The 17,758-nt window shown below is 34.3% G+C and overlaps 1 protein-coding gene across 9 annotated transcripts in view; it reads right to left on the reverse strand.

The window, feature by feature from the left end:
• LOC121420372 (protein furry homolog) overlaps nt 1-17,758 on the reverse strand; it is an 87,623-nt gene that overhangs the window by 59,016 nt on the left and 10,849 nt on the right. For 8 of the 9 annotated variants that reach the window (XM_041615009.1, XM_041615088.1, XM_041615489.1 and 5 more), the window contains exons 2-11: nt 15,882-16,006; nt 10,811-11,025; nt 9,506-9,559; nt 7,606-7,736; nt 6,524-6,554; nt 4,750-4,880; nt 3,556-3,718; nt 2,856-3,038; nt 2,345-2,389; nt 166-366 (exon numbers count right to left, since the gene is read on the reverse strand). In XM_041615009.1, coding sequence (XP_041470943.1) covers nt 166-366; nt 2,345-2,389; nt 2,856-3,038; nt 3,556-3,718; nt 4,750-4,880; nt 6,524-6,554; nt 7,606-7,736; nt 9,506-9,559; nt 10,811-11,025; nt 15,882-15,912 — 1,185 coding nt within the window. In that variant the 5' untranslated portion in view covers nt 15,913-16,006. The remainder of the gene's footprint in view (nt 1-165; nt 367-2,344; nt 2,390-2,855; nt 3,039-3,555; nt 3,719-4,749; nt 4,881-6,523; nt 6,555-7,605; nt 7,737-9,505; nt 9,560-10,810; nt 11,026-15,881; nt 16,007-17,758) is intronic. The other variant, XM_041615287.1, reaches the window with a different exon arrangement.

Here is a 17,758-nt window from a genome sequence, read left to right on the forward strand (position 1 = left end):
AGCAGTACTCCCTATTTGGAACAGATGGTCAAGATAAATAATGCTTCGAAACAAAATCTAAATGGCTTTTCTATTACTCTGTGTGTGTGTGTATATTCAAAACAACTTAACTTTAAAAGCGAACCACATAGAAGAATAAAGCAAAATATACAATCTATGGCATACCTTTAGGCTTGAGAGACAGAGGGAGAGAAAGTTATGCCATGTAGACAAGAAGAATTGTTTCTGACTGACGCAGAGGAGACAGGTGAGAAGGGGGAACGCTGCCAGGGCATGCTTCTTCTTGGAACACTGCTCAAAGGTGGTCTGGTACATCTTCTCAACAAAGTTCTTCAGGACCGGGATGTTTACTTCATTCTTCACACACTGAAAATGAAAGATAATATTCCAGCAAGTATTATATTTTATTACGCATCATTTTGTATAATTTCATGCATAAACAGCACTTGAAACCGTTGCCAAAAGCGCTTTACAAATTTCAATATTATCATTATAATCGGAGGATGAAAAATTGGATGTGATTGCCAGCTTGTGAAAGTGTTGTCTTAAAGGGGTACTCCTGGCTGAAATGAATGATATAAAACAAATGATAAAATTCAACAAGCTGAGAGTTTCATCAAAGTCTGATGAAAAATAATGAAATTATTGAAAATTTCATAAAGTTCAGCAATGTCTCAAAAAAACAATTTACAAATATATTAATGCCATCAATAATATGCAAAAAGTGGGCTGATGATGTCATGTCCCCATTTTTTTTCTTACATGGAATATACATGTAATATTTCATATTTATATACCTGTAAATGTGTTTAAAAACCTGTCTCTCTTGAAACAAAATAAATTTCAGCAATGATGAGTTTACACCGTGGTCTTTCCTATATTTACATACATGTAATTTCATATAACAAAATAAAAAAATAATAAGTGGAGAGATGACATCATCAGATCACCATTGCATAATATCTATGACATGCATAAAATAATGTATAACTTTATTATTCCTCATCCAAATTTTATGAAATTTCTAGTGTTTTGTTTGTCTGTATGGCCGAAACTTCATCTCATCACTTTATGAAATACAACTTTTAGATATTGAGATGAACTCTCAATTGTTAATCTGATTCATTACATGTAGGCTTTGTCAGAAAATAGATCAATTTCCAATTCATTGATTACAGTAGCTGAATATTTATGCTTAGATACTCTATGATATATTGAGTGAATCACACCTGATTACATCACATGAAATATATGATGATATTAATTTGCCATGCCTCCAATCTTGTTAATAATGAATATACTGATCTTTAAAAGTGAACCATAAAAATAAGTTGATGTCAATAAAAAAGAGATTAATTATACAAGAACGACACTTCAAATTTCATTAAAATTAGATGTGAAATATGATAGTGATGACATCATGAAAAGTTGAATTGTATTTCATTAAAAGAATTAGCTGTAACAGTATGCAATACTTTGATAAGCAAATAAGAGAGCTGATGATGTCTCACATTCACTATTTCTTTTGAATTTTCTATATAAAATCGCAAATATTTTCCATTTTGCACATTTCATAAAATGGAAGCTCTTGATTGAATTATAATAATTTGCAAAAATGATGATTCCACAAACCATCATGTATGTCATAGAGGAAAAATTAAAATATTTCATATTACCAATAATAAAAATACAAAGAAATGGTACGCATTACCACCTGTGTTTCAATATAACAAAGTGAAACCTCCAAATGCTTATCTTTCCTATGTACAAAATATTTTGATAAATTTGTCAGTATTATTTGTCTATGACTTATTTATTTTATTAAAATCAACTTGTTTCGGGGCAGAGAAATGGCCTTGAGAAGAATACAGTTCCATTGTAAAGGCTTCATTATTAGTCATTCACGTAGAGTGGTATTAATAATCTTGCAATTTCCCTTCCTGAACATGTCATCTTGATCAGAAATAGATAGTATAGTGACACGTACATGTAACCAAATAGTAAACCCAAGCTAAGAGATAAGATTATGCAAAAAAAAAAAAACATAAAGGGTTCCCCTTTTATATCAAAATAATACATCTTTAGGAATCATCCACCAGGACTTTGTTGAGAAGCTTTTTTGAATACATAACTTATAACTAAAAAAAAATTTCAGACAAATTAATAACAAATCTTACTGTTTTATACTGGAGCATTTACAAAAAATGTTAGTTAGAATGTCTTACAGAAAAAAAACCATAATTTGATATTAATTGAAAACCAACGAACCCCTAATGATAGTATTATTAGGGAAAGATTGATATTTGCATATGCTTGCAATATGCATGTAATTTGAATATATTACCACAGGTATGCCAGAAGATGCTACATGAATTTGAGTTGGAGGAAGCTGCGATAGAAATAAAGCTTAAATAGATATACTGAGAAAGAAATACATTCCGAGGGGCTCTCTCAAACGGCGGTTCTAAATTATTTTATCCATGAAAATGTGCAAGTATTTTCCAATTTTCATAATAGGAGTTTATTTCCTACAAACTGAATCTCACTTTGAAAGTATTCAGATGTTTGATAAAAACAAGGGTTTGTTGCAATTCCTCTAAAACTGAACATTTCTTGAGCTATCCTTCAATCTTTTGAATGTTGGTATACAAGATATCAACAGCCCTCCTCCCCCCCCCCACCAATGAACGTACTACAACTACAAGTACAATTGCTAGCATCACTCCTCCTGCATCTATTATTACTACTTAAGGTATAAATGTTTTATCTCATTGTGTCTTTCTACAGTGACATGTCATAGCATTTCCCTGCATCCATAAGAACCAGAAAGAATGCCAAAATATGACTCTACTCACAGCAGCAATGGGAACGAGTATCTCGACCAGGAGGCCAGCAAGGGCGTGCTTGATGTCTTTGTCCTTGACTTCCAGGTAATAGTTGGCACACTCATGAAGGAGTTGGAAGGAGGATTCAAAATCTTCGACAGGAAACATCTTAACTCGGTAGAACTTTAGACCCATGACCAGGCTGATGATTGACTGTAACAGATTGATGAAAGAAACAATATTAAGAAACCATCATAAATAAGCACACATAATCATGAATATTCATGAGCAAGAATGGATAAGAATGGATAATCATGAATAGTCATGAAAAATTCAATCAATTCCTGTCAATTTTCAGATACATACAGACAGACACATACAAATTAAAATATTAATTAAAGATAGAGGAAATGGTAAACAAAAAGCAAGAGAGCATTGTACATTAGAGTTGCCACCTGGCAATAATGAAAGTAAAATATGTATAAATAAGATGTATAAGGGATAGAAGAGATATTTTACTCCTGAACAACATACATGTAGTTACATGACAATAGGACAATAGCAATATAATCACAATTTCAATTATTATAAAATATCATGAATAATCATAATCATGAATAATTATGAATACATTCAAGATTTCATTTCTTTTGAGATTTTCAAAGGTAGTATTTGTTGACAAAGAGTTATATAAATGTAGTAGACAATATAGAACCTTCAAGACCAATACCTGAGTTGTTTGGACATTCTGTGGCTCTGATCTGAGTTCTTTGAGTTCAGTGAAGAAGCGTTTCCTAACAGAGAGGAACCTGGTTTGAGCCATGACACCCAGTACCTCAGCATACAGATCAGCTATGATGTGAATGTTCTCTGTATTCACTCCACTCTGCAGTCTAAAGGTAAAATGAAGAAGAGATTTGAATATTTGAGTTCATGTTCTAAGGGGGGTCAACCGATGAGCTATAGCCAGATTGAAATATTAATGTATTAAACAGTTTTACCCTCCTTCATTACTCTTGAAATGTTTGAATGCTGGAGTCTTAATATGAGAGTCTGAAGGAGTGTCTTGGATTATTCTCTCTCTCTCTGTTAGACTCAGAACCTCCATCTGAGTAATCATGTGATCAAAACAAACCCTCTTTCAAACTAACCCTCAACTTTAAATTGCTTTTTTTTTGCCAAGTGTCTTTACCAAGTATAACACTGAAAATTTCATCAAAATCGGATGTAAAAAAAGAATGTTATGACATTTTAAAGTTTCGCTTTATTTCACAAATAGTTATATGTACATCCTGGTCGGTATGCAAATAAGGGGACTGATAACATCATCCACTCTCTATTTCTTTTGTGCTTCATTGTATGTAATATGAAATATTTTACTTTTCTCCTTATTTCCATGTGAAATAAAGTTTTATTCCTCCCTGTGGAATTACCATTGTTTTAACATTGTGTTTAGTGAAGTTGTCCATCATTGTCAAAACTGCAAAAATTTAAATATTACATTTAATAAAAAAAAAGAGAAATAGTAAGGGACATCAATGACCTGTCACTGGTTTTGCATAATTGTTTTGTGAAAAATAAGCAAAATTTAAAATGCCATCACTCATGCTACTTTGATTTGTCTTAATTGATTCAAATCTACATTTTTCTGAGATGGTCTTGACCTTCAAATTCAGCTTTCTCTATTACTCTAAATTTTCTTTTGTTGGAATCTGTATAGTCTCAAGGTAAGATTATCAAACCTTCAACCTGAGTGATTATATTATCAAGATAAACTCACCATTCCCTACTCCTGAAATGTTTATTGTTACATGTAGAGTCTCAATGTCAGAGTCACAAGTTAAGCCCTCTTTCATACACATGGCCTCAATATGAAAGATCATATGAACATATTAATCAATATTAAACTCTCGCTCAAACTCACCCTTCTCTGCTCTTGAAATGTCTGAATGCTAGGGTCTCAATGTGTGAGATCATGTTATCTGGAACAGGATGAAGCGGGAGTTGCTTCAAGACTTCTATCAGAACCAGACAGAATAAAAAATCCACAGCAAGCTGAAAAGAAAAACAAAATAGAGGACAGGGAGATAAGTTAAAACATTTTGATTGATATAAAAAAAGTTTAAAAATAAATAAAACTGCAGTGTAATATTCGGTCTTGAAAAACTTCTTTAACATGAAAACCTGTGGTATTTCATGATTCCCCCCCCCCCAAAAAAAACAATAAAAATAATAAATGAAATAAAATGAAAAAATAATCAGTATCTTTTACATTCAGATTTATCATCTTCATCATAGAATCATAACTTAGTATCATTCTTATTCTTTTCTTCTTTCTTTCATTCTTCCTTTTTTTCAAAATTTCATTTTAATTTATCTACAATCAATCCAGCAAACCATTCATCCATTCATCGGTCAATTAATCATTTCATTCACCAGTCTTTTCATCCATTGATCAATTTATCCATTCACCCCTATTTCTTCTAACATGTACAATACCAATTTCGCCAATATCCATCCTACTGCCACCATACTTGGCCTGACATCCAATTATCCATGTGTCAAAGTCATTTTTCCTCTGGAATTGTTTAGGTAATTAGAGATATGCCAAGACATCATCTGTCACATCCTGTTGAAGTCACATGAACACTACTGGGATTGGGGGTGATCATAATTGGATCTGTCATACCATGATGTCATTCTACCATTGTATGATGTCTCAGAAGTCAGAAGGCGTATTCAGACCAACTCGATCACCAACTGAATTTCGAGAACTTGTTCAGGATACTTTGTGCATTCACACTGACCCAAAGAAAACCCTTTGGGGTAAAGTTCTTGAAGTTACGAGCATGTGCAGTATGGTCTGATTAGCAGGCAAGGCCAGGGCATTCACGCCGAACTGCTCACAGGAGTCAAGAAAGTTCCCATAATTTGCTTTCATGCTGCAAGAATACCTGCAACCTTGGAAAATCCCTGCAAATGTTCTCTAATTTTGACAAGTACCTACTATTTTTGGGGGAAGTATTTTGCTTTCACATTGGCAGAAATACCTGATATTTTCTGATTAGGGAAGATCAGGGCAATTTTCCTGATCACAGAATTCCTGGTATTCTCGAACTCAAGTCGGTCTGAATACGCCTGAACATGGCTTGATATCAACAGACTCACGGATCACAGGTAGTAGGAATCATGTTCACAGAGCTTTAATAATGATCACTACAGTCAATCATAAAAATAAGTCACATCATCAACTGATAAAAAATAAGTCCTATGATCAATTGCTCAGTTTCATATTACAAGACCCAGGACTCCGTAACACAAAGGTTTGCGATTAATCGCAAATATGCAAGAAGCGCACTGATTGGTCCCTGGTCAGTATTTCAAACCTAATGCACGTGTAACATTGATATTGATTGGTCAGTTCATTTAGCGATTGATCGCTAATCTTTGTGTTACGGAGCCCTGGTCTTCAAATCTTAGAAGCTAATATCTCATTATGAATCCAATTTCTATCAAATTGCACATCTAATCCCCAAATATCAGAGTTTCATCCAAGAATTATTTTGGTTTTGCTTTTTCATCATGGCTATATTGTATGTATTTATTTACTTTTTCATCATCTGGAACTTGAACAAACTATTCAATTTGAATAAAATATTAAATCAATGAATTTCACATGAAAGCAATTTTATACTTACATCTCTTCGTTCAGACAGGTAATCCTTCTCCCTACAAGAAAAATATAAAGTTAAGTATAACATGGTGATTTTGTCACATTTTAGTTCTTATTCCATTCCTGAAAGCAGATACAACAACCATTGATAATGTTAACTTTTTATTTTGTTTAGTATAATTTTACCTATCATAACTGCCAACTATGAAAGCAAAAATATATTAACAAATATAAAAAATAAAAAAGTAAATAAATATATTTCATCACACAGAGTAGGCATTCCTAAATTTCACATATAGTTTAATGAATAAGAAAGGAATAAAAATAGCCAGGCCTGAAAATAGCAGGCATGCACGTTTGATCACTATTACTGTAGCATCTTGCTATTGCCAATTGATATAAAATTGGAATAAAGACCAAAATTACATATTTTTAAATCTATAGGAAAGGGAAAAGATATTGAATGAAATAAATACAATAACGACTGTAAATTTATTTATTTAAAAGGTAGGTCTCTATAGTATGAGAAAAGGGTTGATGTATATGAAGAAACAATCACCAAAAATTGTATCAAGAAAATTGAAACAAAGATAACATGGTGTGAGCGTCTTATCCACTGAAGTGAGAAAATATGAGAGATTCATTTACATTTAATGCATGTTATACAACTTTTAATCATATAAAAATGTATTAATGATTTAACATGGGAATCATCCCGAGACAAAAATTCTGACAGGAGATTAAAATATGAGAATCTGCACTCACAGTGTATTAATAAAGTCTGATGTGTACTTTCTTTCATTTCTTTTATATGTTAATTGTATTTCAGTTTATTCATCAAGGGCCCCGTTGCAGAAAGCATTGCGATCAAATGCAACCCTAAAAATCTTGCGCAACTTGATTTTCAGCCTATGTAGCACCCGTATTCGTGACTTGCGCTTGATATTTTGACTTGGGTTTAAACACAACTCTTTGTGCAACAGGCCCGTTTTCTTTTAAATATTGACAACAGAAAAGCATTTTATATTTTTATCGAGAAAGTCTAGAAGGCAAATGAATTATTATTTTCATTACATTACATTTAAAGACAAGGAAGTGTGTACCTACCCTTTGTTCTTTGTGGCCACCTTCTGTCTCTGTGTTCCATCTTCTTCATTTTGAAGAGAATACCAATCAAAAAGAGTCTTAAGTAACGATGGTAGACAATGCTCAGCAACCGCACTTAATGAACTCAGCAACTGTCGAAATAAAATTGATTTAAATTCACTACCCACTCTCATTGCCCATATAATGAATTCTAGTTTAACTACATGTCAAACAGGGGGTGTTTCACAAAGATTTAAGTATGACTCAGCTTGCACTTAAATGCCGACGTGTACATGATATGCAACGCATAATCTTTAATTGATCAATACGCAGTAGTGCGCGTCCTCTTGGCATGATCTGACCAATGCCGTCATGCCTTTTATACTGCGCGCAACTAGACATTTAGGTGCGACTCTAAGTCATACGTAAATCTTTGTGAAACACCCCCTAGGGTCTAACTCTGTGCTAACATTATGGGAAGCCATAAGTGTCAAAAATATGTTTACATTATTTTAAACATGTAATAATAGCATTGCTCTTTCTCTGTGCTTTAATAGTGAAAAAAAAATTAATTAGTTTTTATTTCCTCTTACATGTTAAGCTTGTACTGTTACAGATTTCTGCCATAGTTGGCTATTCTCACATGTAGTTAAACCACAACTTTCAACCAAACGTGATACTAAACCTGAGCTCAACAGAACAGCCACCACTGTCATGTATATTTACATGAAACATTACATCACATACAAAAAACATTCGTTTATTAGAGCTAGCACATTAATAGCAACACGCTAAGATAAGCATCAAATAAATTAATGTAATTATCATAGCTTAACAAATGAATTTAAGCTATAAAACCTATTGCTGATTCACACAATTTCAGTCGTCTTCAACAAACATTAATTTACACTTAATTTACAGAAAAAAATAGAGGACATGCAGCGACAACTTTGTTTCAATGTTTTGTGGGGTGGCTCAACATATAGATCTTCCATGGGTCCCTAAAATAGACCCAAATATGCAGTGTGGTATTATTTTGACAGTACTTGGGGATTTCTATTTTTATCATCCCAGTATTGATACAAGTATTGACAAAGTCCCATTTTCATGTTTTCATTTGTGTTCTGTTTACACCATTAAGTACTGTCAAGAGCAATACAGGCAGGAATTTGTAAGTAAAATGGAGGAAATCAGTAGAAACAGTTATTGCAAAGATGCTTCCTGTAATTGTAGATTGTATGTGATGTAAAACTGAGATTAATTGAACCTGGGGTATTGCTTCAATCAAAACACAGAATATATAAAACAAAAGTCATTTCTTCAGAGCATGATATCATAACTTGAGTTTCTACACATATCACATCTGGGCCTCGCCTTACAAAGAGTTGCGATTGATCCGATCAATCACAACTATGGACGGCCAGCGACATCAACTGTTTGATAAAAATATTTTCGAACTATGATGTATATTCATGCATTCATTATTTTCTTGAAAATTCACTGTGCTTCTCTTTGCTTACAAAGGACATTGTGCACATTTCCTGTAGAAAAAAATCATGACATTGATGGATTTCCATAGTCACGATAATTGGATCAATCGTAACTCTTTGAAAGATTGGGCCCAGTTTCAATTCTATCTGCTATTTTTTTTTCATTTGTAGAAAGTACTTACATGTATGCTAACAATGTAAAGTGAAATTAATATCAAGACTGATATTTACATAAAATGTCCTTTCCAGTGTTTTTCTATCACTATGAGGCATTTTCATAAACCACCAGGATGTTTGCTAAATGTCATAATAACATATTTGTGTTTTATATGTACACAAGTTTTAGTATTGGATTGGTACAAACACATTCAAATATACATGTTCTCAAAGTTTTTTAACAGTTGAAAGACAAAAATAATGGGAACACGCACCTGGTCAAATTGCTGATCCTCTCCTCTCTGAAGCAGTTTTGCCAAAGGACTTTCCTGTAATGTGAAATACGATATTGATAAATTGCATGATCATTCACACACACACAATAAATATACAGTATTACAATTTTAATACATTTCACTTCATATATTCAGATTAGTCTTTTTAACTACAGTAAATAACATTGCATACCATATTAGCACTTTTGGTCATAAAACAAAAGCTCTTTTACTATTTTCTGTAAAATACGATGTAAAAATCTGCAACACAAATGATTTTTAAAATGAATGTTAATGGGTCAATGAATTGTTGACATTCAGGGATAAAGATGATGAAGCAGAAAGAAAAAAGTTCTTGTAGATAAGGAAATTTAGTCTTCAAACTGGTTTATTTTCAAAGTCTTCGGTGACACTGAATAACTTTATTTCATTCATCTATTAGTCTTCGCCTCTCCGCCAAAAAAAATCCTCAGCAGGCACCGACTAAAAAAAACTCAGGTCCCATCTTACAAAGAGTTGTAATTGATCGATCAACCTCAACTATATGGAAATCCATCATTGTCATGATTTTTCCTACAGGAAATTTGCACAATGTCCTTTGTAAACAAAGAGGAGCATATCGCATTGTCAAGAAAGCATTGAATGAATGATAAATCATATCTCGAAGACGTTTTGAACAAACGTACATTTTATACGTTAACATCGCTGGCTTTCCAGAATTGTGGTTGATCAGATCAATCTCAACTTTTTATTAAAGGGGAAGTTCACCCTGACAAAAAGTTTATCGTAAAAATAGCAGAAAAAATAATAAAAAATATTGCCGAAGGTTTGAGAAAAAATCATGAAATAATTAAAAAGTTATTAGAATTTCAATGATTTGATTTGTGACGTCATATGCGAGCAGCATTCCTACATAGTGAATGGTTAAAAATCAATGAAATGTCATTTTCTCAGAAAACTGATAATGGTTTTCACTGTACCTTTTGTATATAAATAGACAAATCATTTCACACCTGATCATGAATAGAAAACAAAATTAAGTCATAAGAAACCATACAAGATTTGAAATTCATGCATTTTACATTACATAACAAATGGGGCAGCTGCTCGTTTATGACGTCACAAATCCAAAACTTTGAACTCTAATAACTTTCTTACTCTTTAATGGATTTTCCTCAAACCTTCACCAATATTTTTTACTATTTTTTACTATTTTTTCTGCTATTTTTACATTAAAGTTTTTTTCAAGGTGAACTTCCCCTTTAAGACAGGGCCTTGTATTGATTCCTTTATTCTATTCCTCACCAATGGTTCTGTCATAATCCTCTCTATCTTCCTCTCTGCTTGGATGGTAAACTCTGCAAACAGACTCTGTAGGACATACTGACCAGGCTTCACGTTGGTGTCCAATGGGATGGTGGTCGTCGACGTCGCATCCTGCTTGTCCTCTTCCGTCGGCCTCCGTATCCATGGCAGTGATACATCCGAGGTCGAGCTGGTGGCCAGGCTCAGGTTTGAACCTGGATAAAATAGATGGATTCAAGAAAGAAAGATGAATAATAATAAAAAAGACATACAGAGCTGGGTAAGGATTCATAAAGCTGTTTGTTACCCACAGCAAATCCGATCGGTGACCTTTTATTCAGCTTTGATTCAATTCTCAGTCATTTTGATTCCCATCGAACATGCACCCACTGGCTTGTTTTTGTGTCCATATTGCTGAGATTGCCTGTATGAATATGTACATGCTCTGAAGGATTCTCTACTCATCAAACACAGTCAGCATTTATGAAAATCATACATGTATTTACATGAACATTTCCTTCCGACTGTCTCAGACTACAATAACATTCTACATGTATAATAATCATACAATGTATTGTACAAATGATACATGTATGTACGTGTACTAATAAAAGGTACAAACTCTGGGTATGCACAGCCACTGAGCCACATGTATATAGACTTTATATGCATGTATTTTAAAGAAAATGCAAATACACAGGATTGGATAAACATAGGCAGGGATGGGGGGGGGTGACATGTTCCCTGTCTATCAAATTTTGTATAGCAGCCTATGGGTGAGAGTTGTCTCACCCCCCCCCCTTGCACCAAAAATCTCATGAATATTTAGAATATCCTTCAGAAAAACACATCTAGAGGTTCTCAATCATGTCAATTTCACTAGAAAGGGGAAGCATTTCATCACTTCCCTTCCTATAAGTGTAACTTCAGCTGACCTTTCATGCCCTCCAGTAAGTAAATGGCCTGCAGTATGGTATCCTTAATTGCATTGACACAATTCAAAATTTTCTGTACACAGACCTGTCAAAAATTAATTAAGGTTCTTCTCTGAAACGTCATGATGATATTGCCTAACCAGGATGACTTAACCCTGCACGTTATCACCATACAGGAGGAAACATGTGGGCGAGTTATAGATTGATGTTATATAATTCCAGCAAGTCATGCAAAAAAGAGATGAAAATCTTCTTGATGACATTTCATAGGGAGTCTTGAATAGAATGATATGGAAGAGCAAATTCATAGTACTTAGAGTTTTTAAAAATCCCATGGCACTGGCAGAGCTAGATGCCAAGACCCAACTGTATGAGTGCAATCTTCTGTGAATAAGCATTCATGAGATCAATGTAGGCTACATGTATATGGGGATATGATATGACACTTGCATGAGAAAGAGATTTGAGAGGATGAGTATGAGACCCTATGCGGGCATCTCACGCATAGTGCATGTGACTTGGCATGTCTGTATGATGGTCATTTGATCTGTTTCATAACAGGTATGCTGGAAGCATATTAAAAACATTTATATTTTGTGGCAAATATTGAGGTATTAAAATGAAAATAAAAAATCCACATTTTAATGTTTCAAAATACAAATCTAAAATAGAAATTACTCTGAAAATTCAGGCAGCCACTGTGGACTGCCATCGATGTTGCTCTATACCTCAAATCGTTGAATGCCAAACAGAGTCGCAGCAACTCCCATAAAATGTATTTTGGTGGAATGCAGTATTTATGAACTTGTAATCGAAAATGCTGGTTGTAATGAATTAAATATATACATGTACATATACATTACTTATGGTTTAAACTTTAGTTTTATTCCACTTCACAGTGGCTGTAGCATTGTGGGTTTCAGAAAAAAATATTTTACCAAGAGGTGTGCGATATATAAACATTATCCTCACACGTAAAATTCAATTTCACAAAGAATAATGAGATGATAAGATTGGAAAGTTAGATATTATTCATTAAACCATTATTAAAGCTTTACAATGTATGTCAGGCTTTTTTTCATCACTATTATCATGCTCTCATGTGAAAACGCTATGAGGCTTGTTTGTTTGCGAACTGCATGCAAAGTACAGTCCTGTTAAAGAAATCTCATTTCATTTCTGTCATCTGTACATCCTGCTACAGGGAGCATTTCATCATGTGTCTTGTCTGTGATTTACACTGTGCCAAATTTGCTCTCAGCCAATCAGCTGCCTGGAATTCAGTAGCTTATAACAGATGTCAGTGAAATTCACTGACTAATTGTTTCATGAAACCCTTCTCATATATCTGAAACAACAAAGCTCAAGCTCTTTGCCAAACCTTGCCACAAGGCTGATGCCCCAGTTAGGATCAATAATATTATGAATTCAACACTTTTCCTATCATGATAAGAAATCAAATCTATAAAATTTCCTGTGCTAGCAAGATTAGGCCACATGATTACACTTGACCGGGAGACACAAATTATTTATAGGGTGCAACAAGGAAATTTAAATGTTTGTTCAAAACAACTCAGATGTATGGGAATACTTTAAGAAAAATGGAAACTAGAATTTTGATCATTTTAATACAGACAAGGCCTTCTTGAAAGTCTAAATAAATTTGGATGAATGAATCTTCTACAAGGTTGATCACTATCAGTGTACCAGAACATGTACATAATTACAGTGTATACGATTTATGTCCTAATTTTTTGTGATGTGGATGATGTATAGAGGACGCATTTTGCAAATCTAACGAAAATACCATTCAATTATTTAAATAAGAACAGCTTCATATATTTGTTACAATTTTTTTTACAAGCTTTGAGTGGGATGAAAATTTCAAATATAATCTTTGTACATGCAACTACATGTACATGTACCTGATATTAAGATTCACTATAAAAAGTCATTAGTCTATATTTTTTAGTTAAATGTATATTTCTTCGATGCTCCAAGTATGTCATTTTTTTCTCATTCAGTAATATATTTTTTAAACTTACTCTAAGAATAACAGAAACAGAAAAAAAAACCATGACAAATTTACTTATAATGCTATATTGTACACAAGTGTACATGTACAGTACTGTACATTGTAGAACCATAGAGCTATTCCATGGTAGAACATATGAATAAAAGCATCAGTGAATTAGTGGTAGGAGAAAACATTGAAACATGATACCCGAAACCACATGGTAGTCTGATCAGTAATACTCATTTTTCATTCTAGAGGATCACGCTGATAATCAAATTACAACCAAAAGGAAGGCCTCAATTATTCCTCCAGCTGACTATTACCCTAATGCTATCCAGATACTACTTTAATATATTTGCACTCACTTGAACTTTCTCATACATGTAGCTTAAGAGCACCATACATGTACAATAATACCAAGGGTGTACATAAATAAATACAATTTCAAATTTGTATTATGAATGTAAGCATGTAGTTTATGAAATAAAAATATACAATAAAAAAAATGTAGCTCAAGTATGATACTAGTTTTTGTTTATTTAATCTATACAATCCATATTAAACTCTTATGCTCTGTGTTATATCATTCATGTACATTACATGTTGCATTTACTCTGTATTCAATATAGGCTGAATATTTTCATATACTATTACATGTATGTTCACATTTATTATGTTTGTATATCTTTTGTAATTATATGTTTCTATGTTTGTACTCTCATACCCTGAGAGGGGGTTCGATAGAGTCAATAAATCTTATCTTATGATTTCATATTCTTAGTGATACTGAATCCTGTATTCAGTATAGGATTGTCCACAGGGGGGGGGCCCAAAATCGTCTGCAAAAAAAATTGAAAAAAAAAATATATTACAAGGTCTTCAACCACAAATAAAGGATTTTGTGGCAGAAAAAAAATTGACAAGCAAAAAAAAAAAAGGTTTTCAACTTCTTGTCAGGAGGGTCACGGATAGGTCCCTTGCATGGGTTGTGACTCGTCAGGTGATTTGGGATTTAAATCATTAAAAAAAAACAGACACAGATGATCTATACAGGTGCATGTACAGTGTTGGCCACGGAAAAGATCATGATGTGCCCGAGGGTGAATGCAGGCGTGCACCCTTGTACTCACCCTCAAATGCCATCGGGTAGACAGGGGTAGTCGAGCGGGCACTCTAGGGTGTTCACGGGCATGAGCGTGACGTTTCACGTGGCCCGCACTGTATTCATACCAGTGCTTTTATAGTGAACACATATAGTGTACAGTATGTCTCAGCTGTTATTCCGATCATATCCTTCAAAATACTGTATACAGTATGTCAGCCTTTAAAGTTGTGGTCAAATGTCTAGATGATTGTGTACACAAAGTGTTCAATTCTCAAAATATATTTCTTCACAATTTTTACCATTTCCATAAGTATAAAACTTCATCAAACAAAAGATCTCATAATGCATCTTCATCTACATGTACATTTTAAAGGTTGAGGGACATCCCGGGGGACATCTTAGTGGATTTTTTTCGATTAACAAAAAACACCCTTATACATTATTTGGGGTACAAATTGTTTTCAAAAGTAACTTTTGCTTACTTTTCCCATCAAACCTTGTTGCATTGAATTGAATAGTCCTGTACTTCAAATGGCTCTAGAATTGATGTCTATCCTTTGGGACAAACGTTTACATTGTAGTACTTTGTACATGAATTCCACATAAAATCAAATCCACATCCCTCTGATTGAAAGGCAAGAGTCAGAAAATAGTGATGATGCCACGATACAGAATACACGTAGATGCTACAAAGGGAGCTGTTACACAAGGCATTTTAGTCAGCATATTCCAACGAACATATGACAAGCCGTTTCATCATTTATTCCTACATCAATTCCTTGATATCAAAAATTGTTAATTGTTAACAATACAAAAAATATCAAGAAATCTAATTCTTGCTAACAAAAATCATTTTGTGTTTTAATAAAAAATGCAATTCTTCATCAAGAAATCGGTTTAAAGAAAATGGCTTTCCATGTACATGTAGGCAGCATTTAGCTGGCTTAAAGGTTCAACATCATTATATCATATGGACAATGGTATAATTTAATTCTCAAAAGCAATTGTGCTTACCTGTGTATTCTTCACTTCTCCTTGAAGACATGATGTAGCTTTCTTTTACACTTCAGGAGAAGCCATCCTTAGACTCACAGCCAGTTCTTTGTATTCATCAAGAAATGTTTGTTTTGAAGGTGTGGCTGTCATATAAAAACATAACAGATAGAAATTATGACTTTTATGAGCAAATGATGAATATTCCCTAGATGGTGTGCTTCTTATTAAAAGCAGTTTGCAAGTTACATGAATGAAAGACATTGCAAAGGACTAGTGACCAGTAATTTTTTGCTAAATCAGATTCTAAATAATTTGATGATGTTGATGATGATGTTGTTATTGATTTGTTGTAGATGATGATGATGGTTCAATGGTGGTGGTGGTGATGATGATGATGACGATGATAAGATTACACATGTACAATGACGCCTTGCCAAAGGACGCTAGGCCCCTGGGGGAGGCACTCGACCAAAAAAGTGGTAGGGGGCACAAAAAACGGGGGCCTTGGAGCGGGCTTATTGTAAAAAGGAGGGTCCTCGGAACGGGCTTCAGAACTACAATTTTGTGAAAACGGGGGTCCTTGGAACGGATCGCCAGCGTGTGAGTACATGCGTATGCACCCCTATAGAACGGGTATGCGTGCATGATGCAGATAGCGCGGCCTCCGCCGGGTGCGCTCGCCCAGAGACGATGGTCGGACAGCACTCCGCAGCCGCTTTTCACCAAAATTGCAGCAGATCAATGCGACCGGAGCGGCGTAACGAAAAATATGCGAAGCTTTGGAGCGGATTTCTTTCTTCTTTTTTCTCAATAAGACAAAAATGCTATGCCTTGGAACGGAAATTTGGGTGCAAAAATGGGGGTCCCCTCCGCAGCACATACCCACTATGCATTATATACTGAGTGCCCCCCCCCCCCGGGGCTAGGCCATGGGTGGATTCGAACACACGACCCTCTGATTACAAGGCAAGAGTCACACCACACCACAGCGCTTATAGCATACATACATGTACAGCTGTACATGGTACCAAATTATTAACCAAGCATCTTTTTATTATAATTTTTTTGATATTCATATTTATATTTGCTGTAGTTTGCAACAGGTACTTACATGTACGGTAAGAAAATATTTTGCTTGTTGAAACTAATCAGAAAGTACTATACATCACTGTACAAGTACACAGTACATGTATGTGCATATTGCCAACAGCTGTATTTTGAAGATGGTGACGACAGAAGCATCAAATAATGTAGGACGATTATGTTGTATAATGAACATGTTCTCCTATGGCAATTTTCAATGGACAAAATCAATAACAGCTTGGCAGGATCGGGGGGGGGGGGGGGGCGCAGTCTTAATGATTAGACCAGCCCAGTGTGGTACACTGAGTGATATTATGATAAAATCTTTGGCCTGCTAATTTGAACGAACCAATTTGATCATTTCTTGATGATGATCTCACCACAGCATGACTCATCATTTGTACTCTGAGGAAAACCCTCTAATGGTTGTTTACATGTAGATTGGCATCTGGCATGTAAGCTACACACTTACATGTACATGTACAGTATGTACATGCAAATTGGACTGCTATATACATGTACATATGGAGTATGAAACACAGTGCTCATGTATTCCAAGTCATGCATATTGGTATGCTGCATATGCAGCTGATATTAAAATAACGAATCCCACATCGAAATGGGAGCATAAAGCACCCCGAACATACAAGTAAATGTAAAAGCATGATTAATCATGTCGCTAATCTATGATTGATTCGTTCTGGCATTGATTATTGTGTATGATGATAAACACCATGATCAATCCCTATTAAAGTTTGTGTTATGTACAGAGCCCCAGATTTGCATACCAACTTCAAGTTCAGGTAATCAAT

Source organism: Lytechinus variegatus, chromosome 1 (assembly GCF_018143015.1).
Source record: "Lytechinus variegatus isolate NC3 chromosome 1, Lvar_3.0, whole genome shotgun sequence".
NCBI classification, from domain to species: domain Eukaryota; kingdom Metazoa; phylum Echinodermata; class Echinoidea; order Temnopleuroida; family Toxopneustidae; genus Lytechinus; species Lytechinus variegatus.